Here is a 13,954-nt window from a genome sequence, read left to right on the forward strand (position 1 = left end):
AGTGCTTAAGACGTACCTTGCTGAGATGCTGCCACCATCTTCCCAACTCTGAATAAGTAACTCGTGTTTTTTTTTTTTTTAAATCCCTCTTGCTACGCAAAATTGCTAGAGGGTGCAATCTTTTCTTTTTCCAATCTGAGAATCCTAGCCGGAAGTACGGATATAGGCAAAATAGGATTTTAAGCGAGGGCTGAAAAGGTCTGGAAAATCTGAAATATTTTGACCAAAGCTCTTTTCCGACGTTGATATTTGATTTCAATTCAACTCTGAAATTCAGTGAGATCAAAGACAGGTAACCAACAAAATAAAATTTAAGATGAGTCAAAATTCTTTTGTAAAACAAGCTAACACCTAAATAAGTGAGATCCAAGATGCAACCTGTATTAAATATAGGTAGTCCTTGATTTATGACCACAATTGAGCTCAAAATTTCTGTTGATAGTTCTATTGTTAAGTGGACTTTCTCTTTCTTCTTTCTTTCTTTCTTTCTTTCTTTCTTCTTTCTTTCTTTCTTTCTTTCTTCTTTCTTTTTCACTTCCTTTCTCTTTCCTTCCTTCCTTTCTATCTTTCTCCTCTCTCCTTCCTTTCTTTTTCATTCTTTCTTTCTTTCTCAAGAAAGTCCAGTTGCCTCTTGAAAAAAAGGACCTTTGGGACAATCAAATTCAGAGAGCACCAAGGATCCCACAGTCATTGTCCTCCTCCTCCTCCTCTATTCCATAAACCCCACTCCTTTCTAACACTGATGACGTTACCTAGTTGGGTAATGAAAGGTCTGCAAAAAACCAACCAAGCTCAGAGAGCATCAAGGACCATCCTCCTCCTTTCTCCTCCATTCCACAATCCCCACTCCCTTCTAACACTGATGACGTTACCTACTTGGGTAATGTCCCAGTGCCTGGAGGCTGTGCGGATCTGGATGGGGAGGAACAGGCTCAAGCTCAACCCTTCCAAGACTGAGTGGCTGTGGTTCCCGGCATCCCGATATAGTCGGTTGACTCCATCACTGACTATTGGGAGCGAGTCTTTGGCCCCCGCAGAGAGGGCTCGCAATCTGGGAGTCCTCCTGGATATGCAGCTGTCCTTGGAGGAACATCTGACGGCTGTAGCCAGGGGGACCTTTTGTCAGGTTCGCCTGATCCGCCAGAAAGCGCCCCTTTCTTGATCGGGATTCCCTGTGCACAGTCACTCACGCCCTTGTCACCTCTCGCCTGGACTACTGCAACGCTCTCTACATGGGGCTCCCATTGAGGAGCACCCGGAGCTCCAACTGGTCCAGAATGCGGCCGCGCGGGTAATCACGGAGCCACCTGGCGCTCTCACATAACACCACTCCTGCGCGAGCTGCACTGGCTCCCAGTGGTCTTCCGGGTGAGCTTCAAGGTGTTAGTTACCACCTTTAAAGCGCTCCATGGCATAGGACCTAGTTATCTTCGAGACTGCCTGCTGCTACCGACGGCCTCCCATCGACCCGTGCGCTCCCACAGAAAGGGCCTCCTCGGGGTGCCATCAGCCAAACAATGTAGGCTGGTGACCCCCAGGGGGAGGGCCTTCTCTGTGGGGGCACCTACCCTCTGGAATCAGCTGTCCCCAGAGATAAGGAGAATCCAAGACCTCGATGCCTTCCGCCGTGCCCTTAAAACCTTCTTTTTCCAGCAAGCCGGGCTGGCTTTATATATTTTTTAAATATTTTTAATTGGTTTGTTATTTTAAATTGGGGCCAAATTAATATATGTCCTTTTAATTGTTTTTAATGTTTGTATTGTATGTTTTTATCTGGCTGTACACCGCCCTGAGTCCCTCGGGAGAAGATGCGGTATATAAATTCGAAATAAAATAAAATAAATAAATAAATAAATAATGAAAGGTCTGCAAAAAACCAACCAAACTCCGGGTGCACCAAGGACCCCAAAAAATGCAACTCTTTTCTATTTACCATCCAATACTGCAGAGGGGGAGGGATTCCAAAGTGGGCTCCTTTTGAGATTCTCGATACCCGCCCAGGGTGAAGACCCTCACCCAGGCTTACCCAGGACCGTAACTGGCAGGGATCGCTACCTCTAGAGCAGAGGTCTTCAAATTTGGCAGCTTTAAGACTTGTGGACTTCAACTCCCAGAATTCTCCAGCCAGCTGGCTGGAGAATTCTGGGAGTTGAAGTCCACAAGTCTTAAAGCTGCCGAGTTTGAAGACCTCTGCTCTAGAGACGCTCCGGGAAGGGAAACATTGGAGATTTCAGACCAAGGATTGAAATACGGACATTTTTACTGAGTCCCACAATTCGCAGTGAGACCAAAACATATCGAAAACCCGTCACACACAACTAAAGTGTCTTTTTTTTTTTTAAATCCCTTTTGCACTGCGGGGGAAGGCTTTCTGTATATTTGTATATTCAAGCGCCAACATCTGTCCCAGCGCTGCCGTCGGAGGGAAGACCATTAGCATAAAATTTAACGATGTCAAATAAGTGGATGTGAAATAGGAACTGCGCGAGAGGCACTCTTTTCCAAAGCCTCTGACGGAAACGTCGGCTGTTTAGAAATGCAAATGTAAAAGCCATTATGCTCAATAATTATAGGAAAATATGAACAGTTCAGCATGTTTTTTTCCCAGCCCTGATGGCGGTTAATGGGATGTACGCTTATGTAAATAACTACTATTAAAGCTAATGCCGGGAGAGGGGTGGGGGAGAGAGAAAAAAAACACCTAATAAATTCACACTAAAGCAACTGATTTAGTACGCTTTTAAAAAGGCCGGCAGCTCAGCACCGGCTTATTAGGAAAGCGCTCGTTCTTATGTTTAGAGCTCGTCGCTCTTACAAAGTCATTGCAACTCCATCCATTAACCGGCATTAATGAAAATGGGACACCTAGACAAATTGGGAGGGGGGGGGCGTCTCAGCGGTTTTCCTGGAAGACAAAATACAGAGGGGATAACCGGCATGGGGGCTTTGAGGAGAACCTCTCAGACACACAATTTTATGGCTACCGCTGTTGTGGCCCGCCAGCGGCCTGCACGGATCATGGCTGATCCCAACGACGAGGAGGCTGGTGTGGTGTCGCGCCAGCAGCCAGCGCTCGCGTCAGACAGCGAGGAGGCTGAAGAGGATGTGGTGCCAGAGGTTGTTTTCTGGCAAAGAGGCCAAGAGCCGTTGCTGGTCTTTTAAGCTGTATGGGAGGGGGCCAATCATCTCCAGGCCTTACTCCCGAGTCGTCCTCTCTGCTTTATCTGCTCTTGCCTTCTGGCAGCTCTTCTCATACGTGCACTAGGAACAGGCTCCTCCTGTTCCTCTGCCTCTCTGCTGTCAGCCTCTGAAGGCTCCTAAGTCCACGCATCACTCCCCGATGGCCCTGGCCCCATCTCTGCCTCCGACGCAGAGCCCTCATCCGGGCCTTCCCCAGCTTCCAGGACTGGCCCCTGTTCTTCCTCAGTCTCATCGCTGTCCAACTCCGTTGCCAGCTCTGCAGGCTGCTGGCGGACCACAACAGACACCCCTGTTTTAAACATTCACTTGCCCACAGCTCTGATTGGCTCCCATCAGCCAAAAGAGAACAAAATGGATGCTCACTGACAAAAAAAACCCAAACCTTATTTATTCCTAAATCAACCTTTCAATATCCTTATAGGAGACACCATACCATATATTCTTTAAAGAAAATCCCTTCAAAGTTTTCTTTTAAAAAAAAAACTCCACCACCACCTCTCTAAAATAGGCCAACTTATTCTCAGGACCACGGCACAAAATTATATGACCCGCTTAGCTGCGCTAGGGATTGAATAAAGAATCATAGGCCAACCACTTGGTATTTTATATTCCTTTATATTCTTGAAATTTCCAAAGTGTGCCAGAAGTGGGGGGGGGGAGGGAGAATGACAGTGTTTTGATCAATGGAGAAAAAGGCTTCAGAAGTACAAAAAAAGAGTAATTTAAAAAACCCAGCACAATGCAGACTAAAAGACGAGTCTGAATTTCAGTTCAAAAAAAGATGCCTCAGAGCAAATGTTACTTCCTTTTTTTTGCAATTCCTTGAAAATGCAGGTGCATCTCTTCTCCACGCACTCCGAACTATCTTTCTGGAATCAAATCCAAAAGGCTGAGCAGCCGAACGAATAGGTAATCAAACAACTGCAGATATAAGACAGCAAACCCCACACTCAGTAGTATTGATTATGTTACCTAGTTGGATCATGAAATGCCTGTAAGAAAACCACAAAGCTCAGAGAGCACCAAGGAATCCACAGTTCAACCCTGAGTTACAGATATTCTCTTTTACTGATATCTGTCTGTCTGTCTGTCCATCCCTCCACCCATTATCTATCTATCTATCATCTATCTATCTATCTATCTATCTATCTATCTATCTATCTATCTATCTATCTAGTTAGGTATCTTAATGCTAGACCAACAATCAAGCTGTAATACCCAAATCAAGGAACCACCAAGAATACCAAAAGTGTACTATCATTTATGTATCATCTATCTCATCCATCTATCTCATCCATCCATCTATCCATCCATCCATCCAAACTAATACTAGACCAACAACTGAACAGTAAACAGCAACCTAAATCAGATCCTGGCCTGCTTATATTTAGTACACAGCTCTCGGCATGCCACAGAGAGCCTAGTGGTGGGGGTCTCTCTCTCTGTCTCTCTCTCTCTCTCTCTGTGTCTCTCTCAACAGAGGGATAAAATCAGGATCACGTGAAGTTTTCATACCACTTTATAAGGCCTTGGTAAGGCCACACTTGGAATACTGCATCCAGTTTTGGTGGCCACGATGTAAAAAAGATGTTGAGATTCTGGAAAGAGTGCAGAGAAGAGCAACAAAGAGGATTAGGCTAAGACATATGAAGAACAATTGCAGGAACTGGGTAAGTCTACTTTAATGAAGAGAAGGACTAGGGGAGACATGATAGCAGACTTCCAATATCTCAGGGGCTGCCCCAAAGAAGAGGGAGTCAAGCTATCCTCCAAAGCACCTGAGGGCAGGACAAGAAGCAATGGGTGGAAACTAATCAAGGAGAGAAGCAACTTGGAACTAAAAGGAGAAATTTCCTGACAGTTAGAACAATTAACCAGTGGAACAACTTGCCACCAGAAGTTGTGAATGCTCCAACACTGGAAGTTTTTAAGAAGAGACTGGACAGTCACTTGTCTGGGATGGTCGAAGTTCCATAAAGATTCCATAAAGGGACAAACTATTTTACAGAGGATACAAGGGATTAATCCAGGAGAGAAACTAACCAAGGAGAGAAGCAACCTGAAATTAAGGGGAAGCTTCCTAACACTGAGGACAATTAACTAGTGGAACGGGAGTTGCCTTCAGAAGTTGTGAGCGCTTCATCACTGGAGGTTTTTAAAAAGAGATTGAACAGTCATTTGTCTGGAACGGCATCGGGGTTCCTGCTTGAGCAGGGGGCTGGACTAGAAGACCTCCAAGGTCCCTTCCAACTCTTGTTATTCTCTTATCCTGTCACAGCCTGGTCTACAGAGCTAATAGAGGGCAGAGTACCCAAGACAGCAGGATGGGGGCTACGCCGCATTGTAGGGCAGGCTCTTCGAGATAAATACAGACATATATAATATATTAAAAGTAATAGCTAGATATAAAGATTAGAGGTTGAAAGATGATGTATGTATGTACGTTCTAATGATACTGTTATTGTTATTAGAATGGAGGACTAAAATGTTGAACAATTAAATAATGAAGGTTTATATTTTGATACAAATATGTATAAGAATATTATTACAATTACACAAATAAATGACAAATATTATATTAATGATAATATTAATACTATCACTACTACTTGCATTCAAATGAATGATACCCAGATGCCTCACTGTTCATGTATTGAGATTGATGTGTATTAAAATACAAATACAGACACTAGGGGCCTCTGCAGAGAGTCCTTTGAGGTTTAATCCGGCACAGCCAACATTCGGGGCCAGGAGCCATCCTATAAATGTGCCCCCGCTAATCCTCCTATCCAAAGCCTCCATCCAACAGTTCAATTCTGCTTTTGTTCTCCAAAGCGCTCCGATGTTCAAGGGAAGGTCTCAAGCCACGGATTCCCCCGAAGGAGGCAAAAAGAAAAAGAACTCTCTTCAAACGCATCTCTGAACTTTGATCTATTTTAAATACTTGGCATTACTTTAATGCCGGATTTTCCTTGATGTTTAGTTTAGGAGTTCATCACATTTTCAAGGCATGCCTGATTAACCCAACAGCTGGCGACCGCGTCTTCCACGGTTAACAAGTTCCTTAAACGCAGAGATTACTTAACCGATGTCGCCATGAGGGGGTGGGTGAGCACTTAAATATTCACGGACTTTTTCGTAAATTGCACGTTTGATTTATTACGCTATCGTGGCCTGCATTGAACAACTTAGCCAGGAGTATCTCCAACTTCTCATGATAGACACTAGCGGCCCCAACATCCAGAATCTGCCCCTTTTAGAAATTGTTTCACTTGCTTTCCTCTCTGGAAAAAAACAACATTTATTATTTTTGTTTAATTAGATTTTCTTCCTGCCTTTGTAAGTAACTCAGGGCAAGGAACATGACTAATGCTTCTCCCTCCTCCTATTTTCCCTACAACAACAATCCTGTGAGGTGGGTTGGGTTGGGCTGAGAGAGAGACTGCTCCAAAGTCACCCAGCTGGCTTTTGTTCTTAAAGCGGGACTAGAACTCACTGTCTCCTGGTGATTGGCCTAAAATCACCCACAGGGCTTTCATGCCTAATGCAGGACTAGAACTCACGGTCTCCTGATGATTGGCCTAAAATCACCTACAGGGCTTTCATGCCTAATGCAGGACTAGAACTCACGGTCTCCTGGTGATTGGTCCAAAGTCACCCAGCCGGCTTTTGTGCCTAAGGTGGGACTAGAACTCACTGTCTCCTGGTTTCCAGCTTGGTGCCTGAAACCACTACTACCCCAAACTGGTTCTCGTCTCGAGATTGAGATGGGACTAGATCTCACAGTCTCCTAGTTTGGACGCCAGCACCTTAACCACACCCCCAAATTGGCTCTCAAAATAATAATGATAAAAAAAAAAATATTTTGTGCATCCTGCAGCAAGCAGTATCAAAATTGAGAGGCACCCTTCGGTAAAAGACACCCACACTCCTACTCAGCCACAGGTATTTCAAGATCTCCCTGAGGCTGAAAAGTTTAAATTTCCGAGACTTTTATTACCAGAGAAACGTGTTATTTCTTATGATACAAAAGATGTTGGGGAAAAACAGCACCACCCTAACTAAATAAAAGAATCCCATTATCTCCCACTGGCAATATCCCATTTTGTTCTTCCAAGATTCTGAGGTTGCAAAAGGAGAAATCAGAAGTGGGGGCAGCCCAGTATTAACAGTGGTTTGCCATCTAGAATTGTTCCTTTTATTTATGAACCTGTTCCATTTTTCTAATGCCGCCCTCTCCCAAGGCTCGGGGTAGGGTACAAAGTCATAAAATAACCACAAAGCACAACGATCAATCCCTACACATAAAACAGCATAAAAATCCGAAACTCGGGAAACGTCTTGCTAAAGGTCACCCCAGGAAAATGGCTGGGTATTAAATGCCTGTTTAAAAACAAATGGATTTTTTTTTTAATCTATCTAGCAGGGCAAGGGTTTTAGGCTATCCCGGGGATGAGCCTGTCTTAGCCTAGCCTTCAAGCGGAAACAATACCCGAATCTAGGAACTATCAACTCAGACAAACAATCAAAAGAGTTAAAAAAAAAAGTAGCCTAATCTAGGAACCACCAAGAATACTCCCACCAGCGCTTGTATGTAAACAGAGAGTAAACCCTGCTAGCACTGATGATGTTATCTAGTTGGAAAATAAAACATCTGTAAGAAAACTACCAAGCTCAGAGAGCACTAAGGACCCCACAGTCCTCTTCCTCTCCATCCTCCTCCTCCCTGCAAACTCCACTCCTTGCAATGATGAAGTTACCTAATTGGGTCATGAAATGTCTGTAAGAAAAGCTCAGAGAGCATCAAGGATCCTACAGTTCAACCCTAAACTATAAATATTCTCTTGATATCTATCCATCATCTATCTATTATCTATCTATTGCCTCTCTCTCTCTATTATCTATTATCTATCAATCTATTTATCATCTATCTATTTATCAATCTATCATCTATCTATTGTGTCTATCTATCTATCTATCTATCTATCTATCTATCTATCTATCTATCTATCTATCTATCATCTATCTATCTATCTATCTATCTATCTATCTATCTATCATCTATCTATCTATCTATCATCTATCTAACATCTATCTAACATGTATCTTTTTATCTGGCTGTACACCGCCCTGAGTCCCTCGAGAGAAGGTGCGGTATATAAATTCTAAATAAATAAATAAATAAATAAATAAATAAATAAATAAATAAATAAATAAATAAATAAATAAATAAATAAAATAAACATCTATCTACCATGTTTCCCCCAAAATAAGACATCCCCTGATAATAAGCCCAATCGGATTTTTTTTTTTAATTTGATTTATATGCCGCCCTTCTCCGGAGACTCAGGGCGGCTTACAATGCGTTAAGCAATAGCCTTCATTCTTTTGTATATTTTATACAAAGTCAGCTTATTGCCTCCACAAACTGGGTCCTCATTTAACCTACCTTAGAAAGGATGGAAGGCTGAGTCAACCTTGAGCCTGGTAAGATTCGAACCTGCAGAAATTGCAGGCAGCTGTGTTAATAACAGGGTGCATTAAACCACTGTACTACCAAGGCTCCAAAAACCAAGGATTTTTGAGTGCATGGCAATAAGGCCAAGCTCTTATTTCAGGGTTCAAAAAAATATAAGACAGGGTCTTATTTTCGGGGAAACACGGTATCTACCTACTATAGTTTCAAGATAATCCTATTCCACTGCTGGAATAGCCCAGACCTTCACCCAACTGAAAATCTATGGAGCCAACTTAAGAAACTTGTTAGACCCAGCAATAAAACCCAGTTAATAGAAATCATCTTTCAATCTTGGTTTCACATTATAACAGCTACAGAACTAAAAGATTTGGTTCATTCCATGGAAAGATGTTGTAAGGCCGTAATTCATGCTAAAGGTTACCCAACGAAGTATTAACTGACATGGTGATAATTTTTGTATATCTCATTTTTTCTATGTGTTTCACTTTTCTTTTTTATACTGTAACTGCTATTCTAATAGCAAATCCTTCATAAAAGTTATTGCATTACATTCTTGCTTAAATTCTCTTTCCATTGATAATTTTATGGTAGTACTCCAAAAAAAAAAAGTGGTGTTATTAGCTAGTTTTAGAAAATACACTTTTCCCAAAAGGTTTCCACAGAAAAGGCTGAGCATTTTTATTCCATTTTTTAAAAGTCACTGATACCATTCTTTGGCTACGGAAGGGACTCCAAACACTTTTGACATTAAGCAATCGGAGGAAAGAAAAGGGTCTTGAAGCGTTCATGCAAGAAGAGTAAGAAAATGTGTAGTTAAATTTATATTGTTTTAAATTACGTCCTTGTTTTATGTGTATCTACTTTCTGTCCCTCTTTATGTAGCGTAAAATTGCAGGTATTATTAACCTGCTGCCATTTGGGCCAAACTCCTCCGGAAAGCAGCTTGAAATGCTCCAACAATCTGTCCCCAGCAAGGTGAAAATTCAGCCGCAGATGGGAGATATTTCTGTCTCAAGAGCTTGGAACAAATTTATTACCATTAATGGAAGTTGTCGAGGTTAAAAACATGCCGAAAGAGGATGGATCTCCTGGAATGTACATCCCACCTCTTGACCCAGAGATAAAACTCAAAAACTTAGAACGCTCTGCCCCGGGAGACAAAAATGACTGGTTCCAAATGGTTGCAAAGAAAGGTTTTAAATTAAATATAAATAAAGTTTAACTGCCCGGCAGAGCAAACCAGGAGCCAGGATGGAGTTCAAAAGCGCTGCAAATTTATTCCATGCAACCTACGTGCAAGAATCCGATCTACTAATACCCATAACTTTTGAAAGCAAGCCCTTCCACTAGTTAATTGTTCTCACTGTCAGGAAATTCTTCCTTAGTTCTAAATTGCTTCTCTCCTTGATTAGTTTCCACCCTTTGCTTCTTGTCCTGCCTTCAGGTGCTTTGGAGAATAGCTTGACTCCTTCTTCTTTGGGGCAGCCCCTGAGATATTGGAAGACTGCGATCATGTCTCCCCTAGTCCTTCTTTTCATTAAACTAGACACACCCAGTTCCAGCAACCGTTCTTCATATGTCTATGGAGATTCTCAGTCATCCAGGTCACGGTTCTCCCAAAGGTGCTTTTTTTCAAGAGGTAACTGGACTTTCTGGTTTGTTTTTTTCTTTGAAGACGTTTCGCTTCTCATTCAAGAAGCTTCTTCAGCTCTGACCGAATGGTGAGGAATGGAAGGATTTATACTCCTTGCAGACAGCTGGTTCTTTGCATTCTGTTAGAGGGTCATTGAGGTCTTTTTCGTGGAAGCTTTTGATCAAGTGGGATCCATTCTATGACTGCCTTGGTCCACCAACCCTCAGTTCTTCTTGCTAGGTAACAGCCTGTTTCCGTTTCAATTCTTTTACTCTTTTGACGGCATCGTATACTTTCATTGCTTGTACATATAAAGTGTAGATTTTATATCTATATATATCTATATTATCTTATCTATTATCTATATTGATCGTTTATCTATCCATCTATCTATCCATCTATCTATCATCTATATTTATCATCTATCATGTATCTATGTATCTATCTATCTATCTCTATCATCTATCATCTTTCTTTCTATTTATCTCTATCATCTATCTATCATCTATGTATCTATCATCTATCTATCATCTATCATCTTTCTATCTCTATCTATCTATCTATCTATCTATCTATCTATCTATCTATCTATCTATCCATCCTATACTTTATATGTAGAAGAAACAACGCCATCAAGAGAGTAAAAAAATCCACTGACTAGATAGATATCCCTTGCTGAGAATAAAATTTCAGCCGAACGTGTCCTCTGGACAATTGGACTTTTTAAATGTTTGGAAACGACATCTTTATACAAGCGAATGCCGGCGGAGGCAAATAAGCTGGAAAAAAACTCCCGGAGCTGGCCTATAATGCATCCTTTAAAAAAGAAAAGAAAAGCTTTGCAGGAGAGCCTGTTCAAAAGCACAGCTGGCCACAATAAACCTGGTTTCCTTTTTTTCTTTGCGCGTAATTTACTGCCCTCCTGACCTGTATAAACATCAACCGCTTTGGCAGTCTAAATGCCTGCTCGGAGGCGCTGGTGCGGGTTTTAAATATTGCATGTGTGAAAGGTTTTCAAAGCAGGTCCTTTGGAAGTGGGAAACATTATATTTCCATCGGCTGCAGCGGCTTCGGCCCCGGGGAAGTTGTGATCTTGAGGATTGTGGGGAGACATCTGGTTTTTGTTTCAAAAGAGAAACCCAGCGGGCTGGAATTTCCATTTTCTTTTTTTTCAGGAATGACTCAATTAAAACTTCCTAAGCTGGATCTATTTGGTTGATCCCAACAACTGCGCCATTGTTCAAATTGTCTTGTGTGTGCCGGCAGCAGATTGTGTATTTGTGGGGTCCTCGGTATGCTCGGCTGGGTTTCCTGCAGACGTCTCCCGACCCAGCTAGGTAACATCATCAGTGCTAGAAGGGAGCGGGGTTTTCCTCTTTGTTCGTATGTTAGTGGCTTGGCCGGTCAGTGTTGCTGGGGACTGGTCTTGGTAGTTCCTTGATTAGGCTGTGGTTAATTTATTATGAGATTTATATTCGTTGCAGTCCTCTGGTCATTAGTATTCCCTCTGAGAGTCGTTGAGGCCACTTGGAGGTTCATCTGTGCCCACGGGGGTCATCTCTATAGTGCAAATGGGTGTGGAACCTTCTTGGAACCTGCTGAAAGGACAGTGTTGTTCAGGTGAGCCTGAGGTCACAGGTAAACCTCCAAGTGGCCTCAACGACCCTCTAAAAGGATGCAAATGACCAGCTGTCTGCAAGGAGTATAAATCCTTCCATTCCCACCATCCAGTCAGAGCTGAAGAAGCTTCTTGGATGAGAAGCAAAACGTCTTCAAAGAAAAAAGCGAGAAAGTCCAGTTCCCTCTTAAAAAAGCACCTTTGGGACAACCATGACCCAGAGGACTGAGAATCTCCATAGATGTTCTTCATATGTTTCATTTAAAAACATGTAACAGCTGACCCTCATTTGCAAATGCTCAATGAATTTCTGGCCATTCAAATATTCCCGTTAGCATTAAGAGTTAAGCTCAGCCAGTTTATCACCGAGCCTTCCATCCGCGCCCAAATGTGCATTTATTCACTTCCTAATCCCGAGACCCACAACCCACTTACGGCCCTAGATTAACACACTCCGCTAAGAAATAACACAGCATGTTTCAGGTTTGGCTCAGTAAGTCACGCAAGACGCAGCCATCGCAAGGGGGTAAAATCACGATTTATGGCTTAGTAACGAACCCAACCACTTAAGGGCTGTGATTTAACACACGGCGAATAAAGCAAACTCAGACTTGGTAGGAAAGCGGGAAGCCAGTCAGTCGATCCTACCATCGTGTGCCACATTCTCGTTGAGGGAAGTAACCCCCCTCCTAGAAGAATGAAAGTTTTTTGAGATACATTTATTAAAAAGGCAGCCTATTATATTTCCCCTAAAAGAGAAAGAGAAATCTTAAGGGAGACGGAGACTCAGAGCCCCAGCTCCCTGTCCCCAGCAGATATTTGGTGCCCATTGAGAAGGACTGGGCCAACCTAGCTACAAGACAAAAGACCTTCAGCTCCAGGGTGATGGGATTAAGACACGATCCTCCAAGCACATAATAGGGTTATCTAGCAGCAGGGCTCACTGCATTGCGAAATCTCCTAAGGACATTGCATCAGAGACCAAACTTCAACCAAACTTATCTCAGACAAACACGACCCCATATGGCCCCATGGGATTCTGACAACAGCCAATATAATACATGTTCTTGCACAGGAACAGGAAGCTCAACTTCAAAGCCCAAGAGAAGGTATAAAAAAAAACCCACTCTCAATTCCATGTGTTCAGCTGCACCAGAGAACCATGTACTTGGTGGTTCTGCTTTATCATTAAACCATCTTTCCATTCAGCCTCCACGTTTCCAGTCTCTCTCTCCCAGCTTGGAACTGAACCAGATGGATATTTCTTCCAACACCGTGGTTTCGTTTTTAAAATTGGGGAGGGGGGCAGACGCCTTCCCCTTTTGGCGGAAGGCTTCAAGCAAGCCCTCGCACAGCATTTACCAAGTCTTAAACACCAGCTTCTCCCCCTTACCCCGCTCTGCAAGTCCTGCTATGTTGCCTCAAGACAGATAGGCCTCGGTGTACGACCACAATTGAGCCCAACATTTCTGTTTGCTGAACAAGACAGTTGTTGGGCGAGTTATGCCCCATTTGACGGACATTCCGGCCAACACTGATAAGGGAATCAGTGATCTGCCCCAGCTACGGATCCGAAAGAACACAGCACACATAAAGTTTGTACAAAACTTAATTTACTAAAATAACTCAGTCTTTTTCAAAACAAAGGCTGTTAATAAACTTTCTTAACAGCCTACAAGAAACCAAAGATAAAGTAATCACAATCTTACTAAGGTTGGCAGAAAGCCCAGAAGCAATTTGCAGAGAATCCAGACGCAAAGGAGAGTGAACTAAAGTTGTTCCCTGCAAATTGCTTCAGTCGGCATTCCTCCTTAAATAGGCTAAAGGAGTGGCCAATTAGCCCCAAGCCTTACTCTCGAGGAGACCTCCTCCTGAGGAGCCACTCCTGTCTTTTGGCAGCTCTGTGTGCCTGTGCATTGAGAAGAGGCTCCTCCTCTTCGTCCTCTTCATTTAAAGGAGCTTCTGGAGGTTCTGAAGGCCCTGGCTGAATCCCCGCCTCTGGCACCACATCTTCTCCAGCCTC

General features: G+C 42.8%; 1 protein-coding gene across 1 annotated transcript in view; it reads right to left on the bottom strand.

Annotated features, from left to right (window-relative positions):
* Nucleotides 1–11,808: 11,808 nt before the first annotated feature.
* LOC139310418 (protein hinderin-like) overlaps nt 11,809–13,954 on the bottom strand; it is a 21,215-nt gene continuing 19,069 nt past the window's right edge. Inside the window, exon 5 of the mRNA XM_070934574.1 lies at nt 11,809–11,908. Coding sequence (XP_070790675.1) covers nt 11,809–11,908 — 100 coding nt within the window. The remainder of the gene's footprint in view (nt 11,909–13,954) is intronic.

This window comes from Pituophis catenifer, unplaced genomic scaffold, assembly GCF_029215685.1.
Source record: "Pituophis catenifer annectens isolate HBS135680 unplaced genomic scaffold, rPitCat1.0.hap2 SCAF_2, whole genome shotgun sequence".
In the NCBI taxonomy this organism is placed as follows: Eukaryota; Metazoa; Chordata; class Lepidosauria; order Squamata; family Colubridae; genus Pituophis; species Pituophis catenifer.